This window comes from Sorex araneus, chromosome 1, assembly GCF_027595985.1.
Source record: "Sorex araneus isolate mSorAra2 chromosome 1, mSorAra2.pri, whole genome shotgun sequence".
In the NCBI taxonomy this organism is placed as follows: Eukaryota; Metazoa; Chordata; class Mammalia; order Eulipotyphla; family Soricidae; genus Sorex; species Sorex araneus.
Window position 1 is genome coordinate 127,628,203 of NC_073302.1, and position 16,432 is coordinate 127,644,634.

At 39.4% G+C, this 16,432-nt stretch overlaps 1 protein-coding gene across 1 annotated transcript in view; it reads right to left on the minus strand.

Moving 5' to 3' along the window:
• C6 (complement C6) overlaps positions 1-16,432 on the minus strand; it is an 80,406-nt gene that overhangs the window by 34,024 nt on the left and 29,950 nt on the right. Inside the window, exon 9 of the mRNA XM_004605536.2 lies at positions 15,038-15,160. Within this exon, the coding sequence (XP_004605593.2) occupies positions 15,038-15,160 (123 nt within the window). The remainder of the gene's footprint in view (positions 1-15,037; positions 15,161-16,432) is intronic.

Here is a 16,432-nt window from a genome sequence, read left to right on the forward strand (position 1 = left end):
AATAGCGATTAGGCAAGAAAAAGACATTAAGGGCATTCAGGTAGGAAAGGAAGAAATCAAGCTCTCACTATTCGCAGATGATATGATACTATACTTAGAGAACCCTAAAACCTCTACCAAGAAACTCCTAGAAACAATAGACTCGTACAGTAAAGTTGCAGGCTATAGAATCAATACCCAAAAGTCCATGGCTTTCCTATATGCAAATAATGAGAGAGAAGAAAGTGACCTGAGAAAAGCAATCCCATTCACAATTGCGCCTCAAAAAATCAAATACCTCGGAATCAGCTTAACAAAGGAGGTAAAGGACTTGTATAATGAAAACTATAAAACACTACTTCAGGAAATAAAAGAGGACACGAGGAAATGGAAAGACATCCCCTGCTCATGGATTGGAAGAATTAATATTGTCAAAATGGCAATTCTCCCCAAAGCATTGTACAAATTCAATGCGATCCCTATAGGGATACCCTTGACATTCTTCAAAGAAATGGAGCAAGCGCTCCTGAAATTCATATGGAACAATAAGCCCCCACGAATAGCTAAAGCAATTCTTGGGAAAAAGAAAATGGGAGGAATCAACCTCCCCAACTTCCAACTCTACTACAAAGCGGTAGTCATTAAAACAGCATGGTACTGGAACAAAGGCAGAGCGGCAGACCAATGGAACAGGGTTGAATACTCTGACATACACCCCCAAATATATGATCATCTAATCTTTGATAAGGGAGCAAGAAATGTGAAGTGGAGCAAGGAAAGCATGTTTAACAAATTGTGCTGGCAAAACTGGACGGCTACATGCAAAAAAATGGGCTTAGACCTCCATCTATCACCATGTACAAAAATCAGATCAAACTGGATTAAAGACCTCAACATCAGACCAGAATCCCTAAGGTACATTGAAGATAAGGTCGGCAAAACCCTCCACGACATTGAAGCCAAAGGTATCTTCAAAGCTGACACGCCACTGGCTAAGCTAGTGAAAACAAAGATAAATAAATGGGACTATCTCAAACTAAGGAGCTTCTGCAACTCAAAAGAAACAGTGACCAAAATACAAAGACAGTCTACAGAATGGGAAAGGATATTTATGCAGTACCCATCCGATAAAGGATTGATAACAAGGATATACAATGCACTGGTTGAACTCCACAAGAAGAAAACTGCCAACCCGATCAAAAAATGGGCTGATGAAATGAACAGAAACTTTTCCATAGAAGAAATCCGAATGGCTAAGAGGCACATGAGAAAATGTTCAACATCACTAATCATCAGGGAAATGCAGATCAAAACAACAATGAGATATCATCTCACACCACAGAGACTGGCCCACATCCCCAAAAACAAAAGCAACCGGTGTTGGCGTGGATGTGGGGAGAAAGGGACTCTCCTTCACTGCTGGTGGGAATGCCGACTGGTTCAGCCCTTTTGGAAAACAATATGGACGATTCTCAAAAAGTTAGAAATTGAGCTCCCATTTGACCCAGCAATACCACTCCTGGGAATATATCCCGGAGAGGCAAAAAGGTATAGTAGAGATGACATCTGCATTTCCATGTTCATTGCCGCTTTGTTCACAATAGCCACAATATGGAAAAAACCAGAGTGCCCGAAAACAGATGATTGGCTAAAGAAACTCTGGTATATTTACACAATGGAATACTATGTAGCTGTCAGGAAACATGAAGTCATGAAATTTGCATACAAGTGGATCAACATGGAAAGTATCATGTTGAGTGAAATGAGTCAGAAAGAAAGAGACAGACATAGAAAGATTGCACTCATATGTGGAATATAATGTAACTGAGAAGTACAAGTTGGCAACGATGCAACTTCTGGCAGATATCTCTCTGGACTTAGTTACTAAAATACTAAATTACAGAAACCCAAAACTGAGAGGCCGCTAAGTGTGGTCACTCGACCTCACACTTCTTCATCCTCAGCAATGGAAAACAAATTACCTAATGCTCCCTTTTCAGCAGGTCTGACTTTAGGGGAGAGACTCTCCAAACAATAATAGTGAGTTTTGTTGAAATATTGTATGCAATCAAAGTGAAAGTAAAGTGAAATTTATTAGTTACACAGGCGGGGGGGGCTTAGGGTGGGGGGCTAGGGGCGTGGGGGTGTTTGGGGTGTGAGGGGGCGGGGTGGAGCTATACTGGGATTCTTGGTGGTGGAATATGAGCACTGGTGAAGGGATGGGTATTCGAGCATTGTATAACTGAGATTTAAACCTGAAAACTTTGTAACTTTGTAACTTTCCACAATAAAAAATTAAAAAAAAAAATAAAAATAAAAACAGCCAGAAAAAAAAAAAAAAAAGATATTGTATTTTAACCTGCCCACCTAGCCTCCGCCGCTCTTCTGTATAGCTCCATGGGCCTGGGACTAGCATCCAAACTGACTGGGGGTGTGGCCTCCACTGGAGGGGTTGTGGCCTCCGAAGAAGTGGGCTTGGCCTTCTTTGCGGTGCAGTTATATTTCCCCTTCCTAGCACTCTCGACTCACATCCAAATTTTTATCACCTAAATCTGCAGGAAGAAACCTGTTCACCTCAAACACAATCCGACAATAGTCCCCTTGCCTACTCCAACTTCAACAAAAGACCAGTGTACGCAAGAAGGTGTACAGGTCCAATATAAAAGAACACACTCTCCACAGTTTCACTCGATGCCCATCATAAGTCACAGAAAAATATCTGAGAGGAAGGACATATTCTAGAAGGGGAAAAGGGTGGCCATCATTGACTGAGCTCATCCAGAATCCTTCCTTGCAAGAAGAGGAAATAGTGCTAGTGAGCTGGAAGGTTTTACCTCTATACAGCCACAGCAACATGAAGAAACAGCGCAAATCCCCATTACGGGAGAGGACGAAGAAAAGTGTCCAGAATCTTTAACAGGGGTTACCCACAAATACAATCTCTTCAATAAAGAATACCGAGATGAAATGCTGAGGATGTTCAAAGAACTCAAAGAAACAATGGAGCAGACATCCAGAAAATTACAGGAGGAAATGAAAGAAACAGCAGAACAGACAGCTGACAAAAGAGAAGAAGAAATGAAGGCAGAAATAAGAAAGCTACAATAAAAGTTTTGGTAGATGAAATAAAAAACTCAGTAGGTGCCCTCAACAGTAGAATGACTACAGTGGAGACAGAATCAGTGAACTTGAAGATGAGCTGCAGAAATCTTACAGCCAACAACAAATAGTGGCAAAAGACCTCAAAATAGCTCTAAGGCAAGTCAGAGAACTAGGGGATGATTCCACGAGGAACAACATTAGAATCATCGAAGTAACATAAGGACAGGTAGACAACCACAATGAAAAAGTCACAGATAAAGAAATCATTGCTGAAAAGTTCCCAGAGTTGGAGAATGCAGGCATCCAGATCCAAGAAGCCAGAAGGGTGCCATCTAAAAGAAACCCTAATAAAAACATTCCAAGGCATATCATAGTCAGAGTGATGGATGCCATGGATAGAGACACAGTACTGCAAGCAGCAAGGTCAAAGAAGGAAACCACATACAAAGGAGCACCCCTTAGATATACAGCAGACCTATCAGAGGAAACCCTCCAAGCCTGAAGACAATGGTGGGATATAGTGAAAAAACTCAGTGAAATGAATGACTCACCAAGAATTCTTCATCCGGCTAAACTCTCACTCAAACTTGAAGGAACATGCACTATTTCACAGATAAACAACAGCTCAGGAACTTCATAGACTCAAAACCAACTTAAAAGAAGGACAAAAGAGGCTACTGTAAGACAAGGAAAAACCCTACAAGAACAACAAACCCTAGAAAAAGATGGCACAAAATCCCATGACAATAATATCTCTCAATGTCAATGTTCTAAGTGCACCAATTAAAAGACACAGAGTGGCAAAATGGATGGGAAATTAAACCAAACATTCTACTGCCTACAAGACACACACCTGAACAGTCAGAGCAAACACAGACTCAAAGTCAAAGGATGGAAAACAATCCTGCAAGCAAACAACTCCTGTAAAAAAGCCAGGGTGGCCATACGAGTATCCAACAACATAGATTTCAGGTTGAAAAAGATTAAAAGGGACAGTGAAGGTCATTTTCTATTTATGAAGGGATATATACAATAGGAAGAAATCACACTCTTAAACATGTATACACCTAATGAGGGACCAGCTAAATACTTAAAACAACTGCTAACAGATTTTAAAGGAGAACATTTCTAGTAACACAATAGTAGTCGGAGACTTCAACTCCACCTTATCTCGTCTGAATAGATCAACAAGAACAAAACTCAGCAAAGAAACACTGGATTTGAAGGAAGAAATGGAAGAGAGAGGACTAATAGACCTATACAGGGCTTTACACCCGAAAAAGAAAGAATAAACTTTCTTTTCCAGTGCACACAGAACATTCTCCAAAGTAGACCATATGCTGGGTCACAAAACATACCTCAGTAGAATCGGGAAGATAGAAATTGTATCAACTATCTTTTCAGACCACGATGCACTGAAGATGGAAGCTAATCATACACAGATGCAGAGAACCAAATCAAACACCTGGAAATTAAACAACTCAATGTTGAACAATAAGTGGGTCAGGAAGGAAATCAAGGGAGAAATCAACAGATACCTCGAAACAACTGAGAATGAAGACACGAGCTACGAGAACCTATGGGACGCAGCTAAAGCTGTGTTAAGGGGAAAACTTATAGCTCTGCTATAAATTTCTCAGGAAGAAAAAAAGGGCCTACATAGATAACTTGACTTCAGAGCTCAAGATCTTAGAAAACGACCAGCAAAAGAACCCAAACCCAACCGAAGGAAAGAAATAATAAAACTCAGAGCAGAAATTAATGACATGGAAACCCAAAAAAACAATTGGAAAGGTCAATGAAACCAAGAGCTAGTTCTTTGAGAAAATAAACAAGATTGATAAACCACTAACAAGACTCACAAAGAAAGAGAGAGAGAACCCTAATCAGCCAAATCAGAACTAAAATAGGGGACATCACAATAGAAACCAATTAAATTCATAAGTTGTCAGAGACTGCTTTGAAAGTCTGAACACCACAATACAAGAGAACCTAAAATAAATGGATAAGTTCCTTGATTCCTACAATCTTCCAAGACTGAGCTAAGAAGACTTGGAATACCTCAGTAGACCCATTAATATTAAGGAAATTGAAACTGTAATAAAAAGCCTTCCCCAAAACAAAAGCCCAGACCCAGATGGATTCACTAACAAATTCTTCCAAACATTTAAAGAGACCTGTTGCAAGTTCTTCTCAAGCTTTTCCAGAAAATTGAAGAAACAGGAACTTTCCCAAACAGTTTCTATGAGGCACATATCTCCCTAATGCCAAAAGCAAACAAAGACACCACTAACAAAGAAAATTATAGACCAATATCCCCGATGAACACCAATGCGAAGTTCCTCAACAAAATATTAGCAAATAGAATACAACAACTCATCAAAAAGATCATACACCACGATCAAGTGTATCATCCCGGGGAATCAAGAATGGCTTAACATTCAGAAATTAATCAACATAATCCATCATATCAACAAAAGTAAAGATAATAACCATATGATCATATCAAGAGATACAGAGAAAACATTTGACAAGATTCAACACCCGTTTATGATGAAAACACTCACCAAAATGGATTTTGAAGGAACTTTCCTCAAGATAGTCAAAGCCATCTACCACGAACCCATGACAAGCATTACCCTCAATGGGGAAAAAGTAAGGGCCTTTCCTCTAAGATCAGGGACAAGACAAGGATGCCAACTCTTATGACTTCTGTTCAATATAGTACTGAAAGTACTTGTAATAATGGTTAGACAAGAAAAAGATATTAAGGGCATTCAGATAGGAAAGGAAGAGGTCAAGTTATCTCTATTTGCAGATGATATGATACTACATCTAGAGAATCCTAAAGCCTCTACCAAGAAACTCTTAGAAACAATAGACTTGTACAGTAAAGTCGCAGGTTATAAAATCAATACCCAAAGTCCATCGCCTTCCTATATGCAAGTAATGAGACAGAGGAAAGTGACATGAAAGAAAGCAATCCTAATTACAATTGTGCCCCAGAAAATCAAGTATCTCGAAATAAGCTTAACTAAGGAGGTAAAGGGCCTCTACAAAGAAAAGTATAAAACACTACTCCATGAAATAAAAGGGGACACGAGGAAATGGAAACATATCCCCTGCTCATAGATAAGGAGAATCAACGTTGTCAAAATGGCAATACTCCCCAAAGCATTATATAGATTCAATGTGATCCCTATAAGAATACCCATGAAATTCTTCAAATAAATGGATCAAGCAGTTCTGAAATTCATATGGAATAACAAATGCCCAAGAATGGCTAAAGCAGTTCTTGGGAAAAAGACTATGGGAGGCATCACCCTCCCCAACTTCAATATCTACTACAAAGCGGTAACAATTAAAACAGCATGGTACTGGAACAAAGGCAGAGCCACAGACCAATGGAACAGGTGGAGTTCCATTGGTTATCCCTACACACAACCCCAAATGTATGATCATCTAATCTTTGATAGGGGAGAAATAAATGTGAAGTGTAGCAAGGAAAGCCTCTTTAACAAATGGTGCTGGCATAACTGAACAACCACATGCAAAAGAATGGGTTTAGACCTCGACCTAACACCATGCACAAAAGTCAGATCAAAATGGATTAAAACCTCAACATCAGACCACAATCCATAAGGTACATTAAAGACAAGGTCTGCAAAATCCTCCACGATATTAAAGCTAAAGGTATCTTCAAAGATGACACGCAACTGACCAACCAAGTGGAAACAGAGATAAACAAATGGAACTATAATAAACTAAGAAGTTTCTGCACCGCAAAAGATACAGTGACCAGAATACAAAGACAATCTACAGAATGGGAAAGGATATTCACCCAATATTCATCTGATAAGGGGTTGATATCATGGGTATATAAAGCACTGGTTGAATTCTACAAGAAGATAACATTCAACTGCATCAGAAAATGGGGCAAAGAAATGAACAGAAACTTTCTCAAGGAAAAAATACAATGGCCAAAAGTTACATGAAAAAATGCTCTTCATAACTAATCATCAGGGAGATGCAGATTGAAACAACTATGAGATATTATCTGGCACTGAAGAGACTGGCACACATTCAAAATAACAAAAGCAACCGGTGTTGACGTGGATCTAAGGAAAATAGGACCCTCCTACACTGCTGGTGGGATGCCGACTGGTTCAGCCCTTTTGGAAAACAATATGGATACTTCTCAAAAAATAAGAAATTGAGGGGCTGGAGCAATAGCACAGTGGGTAGGGTGTTTGCCTTGCACGTGACCGACCCGGGTTCGATTCTCAGCATCCCATATGGTCCCCTGAGCACCACCAGGAGTAATTCCTGAGTGAATGAGCCAGGAGTAACCCCGTGTGCATCACTGGGTGTGACCCAAAAAAGCAAAAAACAATTGGAAATTGAGCTCCCTTTTGACCCAGCAATACCACTTCTGGGATTATATCCTGGAGAGGCAAAAAATTATAGTCAAAATGACATCTGCACTTCTCTGTTCATTGCAGCATTGTTTACAATAGCCAGAATTTGGAAAAAAGTCGAGTGCCCGAGAACAGATGACTGGTTAAAGAAACTTTGGTACATCTACAGAATGGAATACTATACAGCTCTTAGAAAGGATGAAGTCATGTACTTTGCATATAAGTGGATCAACATGGAAAGTATCATGCTAAGTGAAATGAGTCAGAAAGAGAGAGACAGACATAGAAAGATTGCACCCATCTGTGGAATATAAAATAACAGAATGGGAGACTAACACCCAAGAATAGTTGAGATAAGTACCAGGAGGTTTGCTCCATGACTTGGAAGCTGGCCTCACATGCTGGGGGAAAAGGCAGATCAGATAGGGAAGGGAATACCAAGTAAAGTGTGGTTGGAGGATCTGCTCGGGATGGGAGATGTGTGCTGAAAGTAGACTATAGATTGAACACGATGGCCATTCAATACCTCTATTGCAAACCACAACACCCCAAAGCAGAGAAAGAGGAAAAGGGAATTCCCTGCCACAGAGGCGGGGTGGGGTGGGGTGGGGTGGGGGCGTAGTGGGGGATGGAGGGGTACTGGGATCATCGGTGGTGGAGAATGGGCACTGGTGGAGGGATGGGTACTCGAGCATTGTATGACTGAAACACAAGCACGAAAATATGTAAATCTGTAACTGTACCCTCATGGTGATTCACTAAAAAAAATTTAAAAAAGGTATTTCATTTTATTGAGGTTTGACTTGCATTTCTTCAATGATGAATGATGTTGAACATCTTAATATATACTTATTAACTTTCTAGTTTTTTGTATGGTTTAGTGATGAAGAATTCTTTTCACTTTTCCTTATCTGAAAACTCTTAGCATCATCTCAATTCTAATTGATTAGCATACAAGGTAGACTACATGCCTGGAAGCCTTTTCCTTTCAGTGCTTTGGGTATGCCTGGCCTCTCTCTTCTCACCTCTAATTCAAGTCTTCTGAGCACCTTTTGGATTTTCTCTGTTACATATGAAGCCATTCCTGGTTTCACTTTAGAGCCTTTCTCTAGCCATTTAAATCAAAATGTGTTTGGTGGGATCTTTCTTGGTTTATTCTGTCACTGATGTTTATTGTCTTCCCTAGATTTGTAAAGTTTTCTGCCATTATTACCTAAAATAATCTGATTCTTTCTCTTTTCCTGGAATCCTAGTGAGTATATAATTTTTACTAATGTTGGAGGCCGAAGCGATAGCACAGTGGAGAGGGCATTTGCCTTGCATGCAACCAACCCAAGTTCGATTACCAGCATCCCATATGGTCCCCTGAGCACTACCCAGAGTCATTCCTAAGTGTAGAGTCAGGAGTAGCCATTGAGCATCATGAGGTATGATACAAAAGTAAAAAAAAAATCATAAAAAAATTTGTACGAATGTTTGGAGTGATGGCACAGCATGTAGGGCATTTGCCTTGCAACCCGGGTTTGATTTCTTCCTCCCTCTCAAAGGGCCCAGCAAGTTACCGAGAGTATTCTGCCCATGGCAAACCCTGGCCAGCTACCTGTGGCGTATTGGATATGCCAAAAACATGCCCGCTCGAGCAAATCAATGAACAATGAGACGACAGTGCTACTCATGTCTAAGAGTTCTCAGTGTATCTTCACTGCTTAATTCCTTTTCATTTTGATGTACTTTCTGGGTGAGTTCTATTGCCTTCTCTTTCATCTCACTTGTCTGTTTCTCTCCTTTTTCTGTTGTTGTATCATAGTACTTTTCAATTCTCCTATTTACTTCAGCTCTGGGATTTCTGTTTGGAATTATTTTTTGTGATGCCTCCCAGCTCTGAGGCATGTGCTCTACCACTGAGCCATTTCCCTGGGCCCAGTTTGAGTATTTTTGTTTGCTGGCTATTCTCAGCACTTTCTTCTGGCTCTGTGCTTAGGAGTCTCTTCTGGCTTCTCAGAGGATTATATATGGTGCTGGGGGACCAAATCCAGCTGGTTACACACATAGCAAGTATACCTTACCCTTGTACTATTACTCTGACTCAATGTCTATTTGGATCTTAAAAATTTTTTTTTCTTTTAGCTCACATAGTACCCTGAGTTTAGTGAGCATCTTTAGAACAAGGCTTTTAACTGAAGTCAAAAAGTTCACTTTGAACTCTTCAATAGATAGTGTTATTATCTTTGTGTTTCAGAGGTCTTCTCTAGGACTTTGTCTTGTTCTTTCATTTAAATCATGTTTCTTGCCTTCTCACTCTACATGTTCCTTGCCTTCTCTATGTGTGTTTGCATTGGTGGATTAGGCAATGCTATTATTCCCCCTGTTCTTAAAGGATTGTCCTAATGCTAGGAATGTCTCATGAAATTCAGGAGTGCAGTCTGCTATTGGTCGTCCAAGCTAGTGTCTCACTGCATGTCCACTGTGTTTGCTGCACCTGCCCATAATCTTGGGGCTTGTTGTTGTTGTTGGGGTTATTGAGCCAACCTAACTACATTAGGATAGTTAGAATCAGTGGAGGTGCATGGCCTTGGGCACAGTCAGTGATGTTGGCCTGACCTATTCTCGGCCCACTGTTGCTGCTCAGCTGCATATGACTTAGTCCCAGCTTGCATGAGTGTTCCTATTGGAGGTCTAGAACATGGTGTCTGTTGGCATAGCTTGGTTCCAAGTAAGAAGAGGCCCAGCATGCAGTTGTTGAAGTCCTGATGTAGAATTTCAGCACAAAGCTAGTTTCTCTCTACCATGGCTTTCTTATTTTGTTATTGCCTTTTGCAACTGCATTTCCCATATATTCGCTTATTTTAATATTATTATGTTCATTCCATTTTCCTTAATAACTTTTAATGTCTGAATTTTTCTCTGCACCCATTATGAATTACATTAGATCTTTCCTATGTGCAATTAACTTTATTAATTTATTTTAAACTTATACTTTTATTCCCGGGAATAAAATTTTCTTTAATAATTTTTAAATTCAATTTTCTTTAATAACTTTTAATATCTAAATTTTTCTCTATACCCAGAATAAATTGTATTAGATCTTTCCTAAATGTAATTAAATTTATTAATTTATTATACATTTTTATTAACATATTCATTCAATTTTCCTTAAAAACTTTTCATATTTGAAATTTTGTTTGCTCTCATGAATTACATTATCTATCTTCTATACGTAATTTGTATCACTTCACTTGTATCACTTGTCATCCCGTTGATCTTCTATTTGCTTGAACGGGCACCAGCAACGTCTCCATTTGTCCTTGTCACATGCGAGTGTAGCCAAATGACATCAGCTAGCTCCAGGAACAGGAAGAGCCCCAAATCGTTCATTCAGGGTTTTGATGAAGAAATCTGACCATCTCATTGGTGGGCAGCCACATGGTCTTCTGACATCCCATGGAATCCAGTTGGTAACGGCTCTAGTCCAGCAGTCATCTCTGAATCACATACGTGTCCAACCCATCTGATTTTCAACACCTTGGTAAACGAGACAGCGTCCCTGATTCGTGATCATCAACAGAGGCTGGGACACCAGATTCCTTCTCTCACTTGAGTGAAACGTGATACTCCTAGCATGGCTTTTTTGATTCCTCTTTGGGATACACAAATAGTGTTTTCATCCTATTTTCTTAGGGCCCAGGTCTCTGAGGTGTATGTTAGTGCAGGAAGAACGGTGGAGTTGAAAAGATGTGCCTGGAGCCAGAGGTTCTTCGTCCTCTTAACCACTTCTTCGATGCTCTTGAAGGCATTCCACGCTGCTCTCTTCCTCCTGCGCAGTTCTGGTGCCAAGTCATTCCTCATGTTGAGTTCTCGACCCAGGTACACATAGCTGCTGCATTTGGAGATGTTTGTTCCGTTGAGAGCAAATGGAATATCAGGGACTAGTTTGTTTTTCATAAACATCATTTTGTTGAGATTCAGCTGCAGTCTGACCTTTCCACACTCGTGGTGAAAGTCGGCCAGCATTTGTGCCGCTTGGCTAATGTTTGGCGTTATGAGAACGATGTCATCAGCGAAGTGGAGGTAGTGTAGCTGCCTACTGTCTATCTTCACTCCCATTCCTTCATATTCCAGTCGTCGCATGATGTTCGCAAGGGTAGCACTGAAGAGTTTCGGTATCACCCTGCCGAACCCCTCTCTTTATGTCAATGATCACTTCCTTGTAGAATGGTGAGATCCTGGTGGTGACTCCGTAATACAGCTCACAGAGGATGTTGATGTACTGAGTTTGAACGCCCTGTTTGGCTAGGGCTTTGATGACCGCTTCAATCTCAACAGAATCAAAAGCCTTCTTTAAATTGATGAATGTTAGACAGAGCGGCATCTTGAACTCTCACGAAACTTCAGTGAGTTTGGTCACTGTGTGGATATGGTCGATCGTGCTGAATCCTTTTCAGAACCTGGCTTGCTCACACAGTTGTCCTTCGTCTAGTGTTCTGCCTACTCTATTAAGGATGACTTGACTGAACAACTTGTAGACTATAGATAACAGGCATATTGGGAGATAGTTGCTGATGTCGTGGATGTCTCCCTTCTTGTACAACAGAACAGTCCTGCTGGTTTTCCACTGGGATGGAACCTTGCATTCAGACAGGTAGCATGTGAAGAACCGAGTCAGTGTATTGATGAGTACTGGAGGCAGATTCTTCAGGTGTTCGGGTCTGACCTTGTCTGGACAGGGTGCTCTACACATCTTTACCAATGAAATGGAGTGTTGGATTTCAGAAAGGAGGACATTGGGAATGACATATCCATCCTGCGTAATTTGGTATGTGGGCAGGTGGACGTGGCTGTCGAAGAGATCCAAGTAGAAGTTGTGAATAATCCTCTCCATTGCCTTTCTGGAAGGTGTGATAGATCCATCCAGACGTTGGAGGGCAGTCACCTTGGTCTTGTAGTTGGCGAAGAACAGCCAAGCGTTGCGAATACTTTTCCTGGCTTCTGCTGCATTGGCCAACACTGCTGCTCTTCTCTCTTTGAGGTCTTCTTTTATCACTTCTCTGCACAGCTTTGCAAGCTCAGACGTTAGCTTCCTCCACTATATATAATTAACTTTATCAATTTTATTTTTAGCGACTAATATTTTGTGCTTGCAGTATCTAATTTATTTATAAATGCAAGGTGATATTTCTCAATGTTTATTTTTTATCTCAGCTTTAAGATATTCGTATTGAGTTTTTTCTTCTATTGTTTTGCCTTTGAGCTCTTGACTTACTGAATTCAAATTCTTTTTAAGTCATTTTATTTCATAAGACAGTGGTAACAAATTTGTAACCATCCTCTGGTTCTATTAGCATTTATTTGTTTTATATTTTCCTTTTGTTTCTTTTTATGTTTATATTTTAATATGAACAAAGTGTGAAATAAGCAGTATACATAAAATTTCCTTATTATTTATTTATTTATTGCAGGGATCACTCCTGGTGGTGCTTGGGGGACCATATGCAGAGCTAGACATTGAATTGCAGTCAGCCACATGCAAGGCTAACACTTTAACCCCTGTTTTATTTCTCCAGCCTAGTTTCCATTTGTTTTATTTTTAACATATATCCCCCATTTAGACCATCTCTAGACTCTGATACTCTAATATTTATTTGCCTCTGTAGTAAATATTGACTTCATATTTGCTCTTGTCTATCTCCTTATGAGAATATCAACTAATATTTTTTGAGTGTCTGTGGTTAATGTTTCATTTTTTTCCCTTCTGAGCTTTATGTAGGTAACAGTCATGCAAGGTAAGAGAATAGAAGAATTTTATATCAAAAGAAGTTATTTATAGTGGCAATATATAGAAAAGCTGTGGCCATAAAGTTCACCTGAAGAGAGAGAGAGAGAGAGAGAGAGAGAGTGCCAGGAAATTATCTTTAGGATTGTGTGAAACTGACACATCCAAGGCATGAGGAGTCTCCTATTAATTCTTCAGTTGAAGAATATTCCTCTCTCAGAAACTGTCTAGAGTAGATCTAAAGAAAGCAAGATTAGAAGCTGGGGGAGCAGTTAGTAGGTTCCTGCTGTAATTCAGATAGGAAATAATGAATGCAGGGTATGCCCATGAAAATGAAGAGCGGGACAATTGGCCAAAAGCAGGGAAGCAATTGATCACTTAGTAGATATGGAACTGGAAGAGGAAGAAGTCAAACAACACTCTGACTCAGTTGCCAAGGGGTTCTTTGGTGTGTTGCTTTGTAGTCTCTCTCTCAGACCTTTATCAAGCTTTATTTTTCTTTTTTTCTTTTTTTTTTCAAAAAAATTTTATTAGTGGATCACCGTGAGGTACAGTTACAAACTTATGAACTTTCATGTTTGCATTTCAGTCATACAGTGATCAGTGATTATTTACAATCCTCCATCAGTGCCCATTCTCCTCCACCAATGTTCCCAGTATCCGTCCCACCACTCCCACCCCAACCCCCACCACCCCACCGTGCCTCTGTGGCAGGGCATTCCCTTTTGTTCTCTCTCCTGTTGGATGTTGTAGTTTGCAATAGAGGTATTGAGTGGCCATCATGTTCGGTCTATAGTCTACTTTCAGCACGCAGCTTCAACCTGAGTGGTTCCTCCCAACTTTCTCTAATAGGTGTTTCCTTCTGTATCTCAGCTGCCTTTCTCCCCAGCATGTGAGGGCAGTTTCCAAGCTGTGGGGCAGACCTCCTGGTTCTTATCTCTATTACTCTTAGTTGTTAGTCTCCCTTTCTGCCACTTTATATTCCACAGATAAGTGCGATTTTTCTATGTCTGTCTCTCTCTTTCTGACTCATTTCACTCAGCATGATACTTTCCATGTTGATCCACTTATATGAAAATTTCATGACTTCATCTTTTCTAACAGCTGTATAGTATTCCATTGTGTAGATGTACCAAAGTCCTTTCTCAAAAAGGAAATCTGAATGGCTGAGAGGCACATGAGAAAATGCTCTACATCACTAATCATTAGGGAGATGCAGATCAAAACAACAATGAGATACCATCTCACACCACAGAGACTGGCCCACATCCAAAAAAAAAAAAGCAACCTGTGTTGGCACGGATGTGGCAAGAAAGGGACTCTCCTTTACTGCTGGTGGGAATGCCGACTGGTTCAGCCCTTTTAGAAAACAATATGGACAATTCTCAAAAAATTAGAAATTGAGCTCCCATTTGACCCAGCATTACCACTCCTGGAAATATATCCCGGAAAGGCAAAAAGGTATAGTAGAAATCACATCTGCATTTATATGTTCATTTCAGCACTGTTTATAATAGACAAAATCTGGAAAAAAACAGTGCCCAAAAACAGATGACTGATTAAGCTATATTTTTAAAGAAACTTTAACTATCCCATCTTTTTATATGGAACTAGTGAGATTTTAGCTGTACCCCTCCATACACTGGTTTTAAGGTAGATAAATAAAATAAATGAAATGTTTAAGATAGCACAATTCTACAATATGGCACTTAAATCACTGTCAACCTCAGGACACAATGAATACACTGCTAGGAGAGAATTCTTTTACCTTCATGTTTCTCTGACATCTTGTTATTAGTGCAGTGGTGTTGCACCTCTCTTCTCTTAAAAAAAAGAATACGTCTCGTCTTTTCAGTACGGACGCAAGTTTGGGCTTCTTCCTCTGTTAAACCTAAAAAGTAGAATGTGAACAAAAGACCCTGAGAATGTATCATTGAACACCCAGAAGATAATAAGGTTCTTGGCCTTTTGGAAACTATAAGTACTCTCTACCAGCCTCATGGGCATGAGACTTCCCATAAACTCATGTGATTAGTAAGTTTTATTTACAGGTTTTACCCGTTACAACCCCCAAACAGAAGAGGTACTGATGATCTTGTTGCATTATGCTTCTTTAACAATGGCCCCAAAGAGTACCGGTGAGGTCACTGTTGCCTATTTCTGGGAATGAATCAATATGGGCTATACTTCTGGTAGTATTGTTCTACCAAGTGGATGACTCGAATGCTTAGGGCTTTTTGGGTAATAGAAGTATCTTTAAGGATTTGGACAATAAATTCCTCTTATGAACTATATTAGTGATTAAAAAATAAAAACTTTGTTGGTGTATAAGTTCATCCTTCCCTTCGGTGAGTCCTGTAGCTTGTTGACTGAACTTTACTTCCATTGGCTAAGAAATTGCTTGCTACTGAAGCACTTGAACCCTCAAACCTGAATGTTCCTTTGCTCTAGCATGGGGATGAATATTTGAGAAATGTACTCTGCTGCTTGCATAGACTAAAGGTCAATAGCATTAGTAAAAAATGTCATATTGTTAAATACTGGGTGAAAAAGTTTTTTATTCCAATTTAGAGCATAAAATGACTTTCTGACAAATGGAATTTGAAATTGCCATATTATAAAATTTTAATTATTTCATGTTTTTACTGTATGTTGAAATTTTCTTCACCTTGCACACTCAAGCAATGTTAACTTTTATTCAAGGTTTTAAATTGACTATGGGGCACTCACTGTAGAGAAATACATCAAGAAATGCAAATAAGAAGTAGTTTAATTTTGTTTCATTTATCTTAAGGGAGAGAAAGTACTAAGTAATTTTTCTAAATGAATAACAAGGGATATAATCACTACTGAGTAAAGCACATGAAAATGAAGCCCATGCTCTTGTTTCATATTATGGCTGTATAAAATAAGAAATAAAATAGATGAAGCCAGACTATATATTTGAGTGGGGGGAAAAACAGATAAACACACTGAAGAACTTGTTTTCATTGAGAGTTCTTTATGTCTGTGTGGGTTTCACCTTCACCACAGTAAAATTGACTACCATTATTGATATGACAGCCAGAAACATATATTTTTTATACTAATATATATGATGTACAAGAATGTCATATAAAAATGTATTTATACATATTATTTACAGTTTTCTTTCACAACTCCA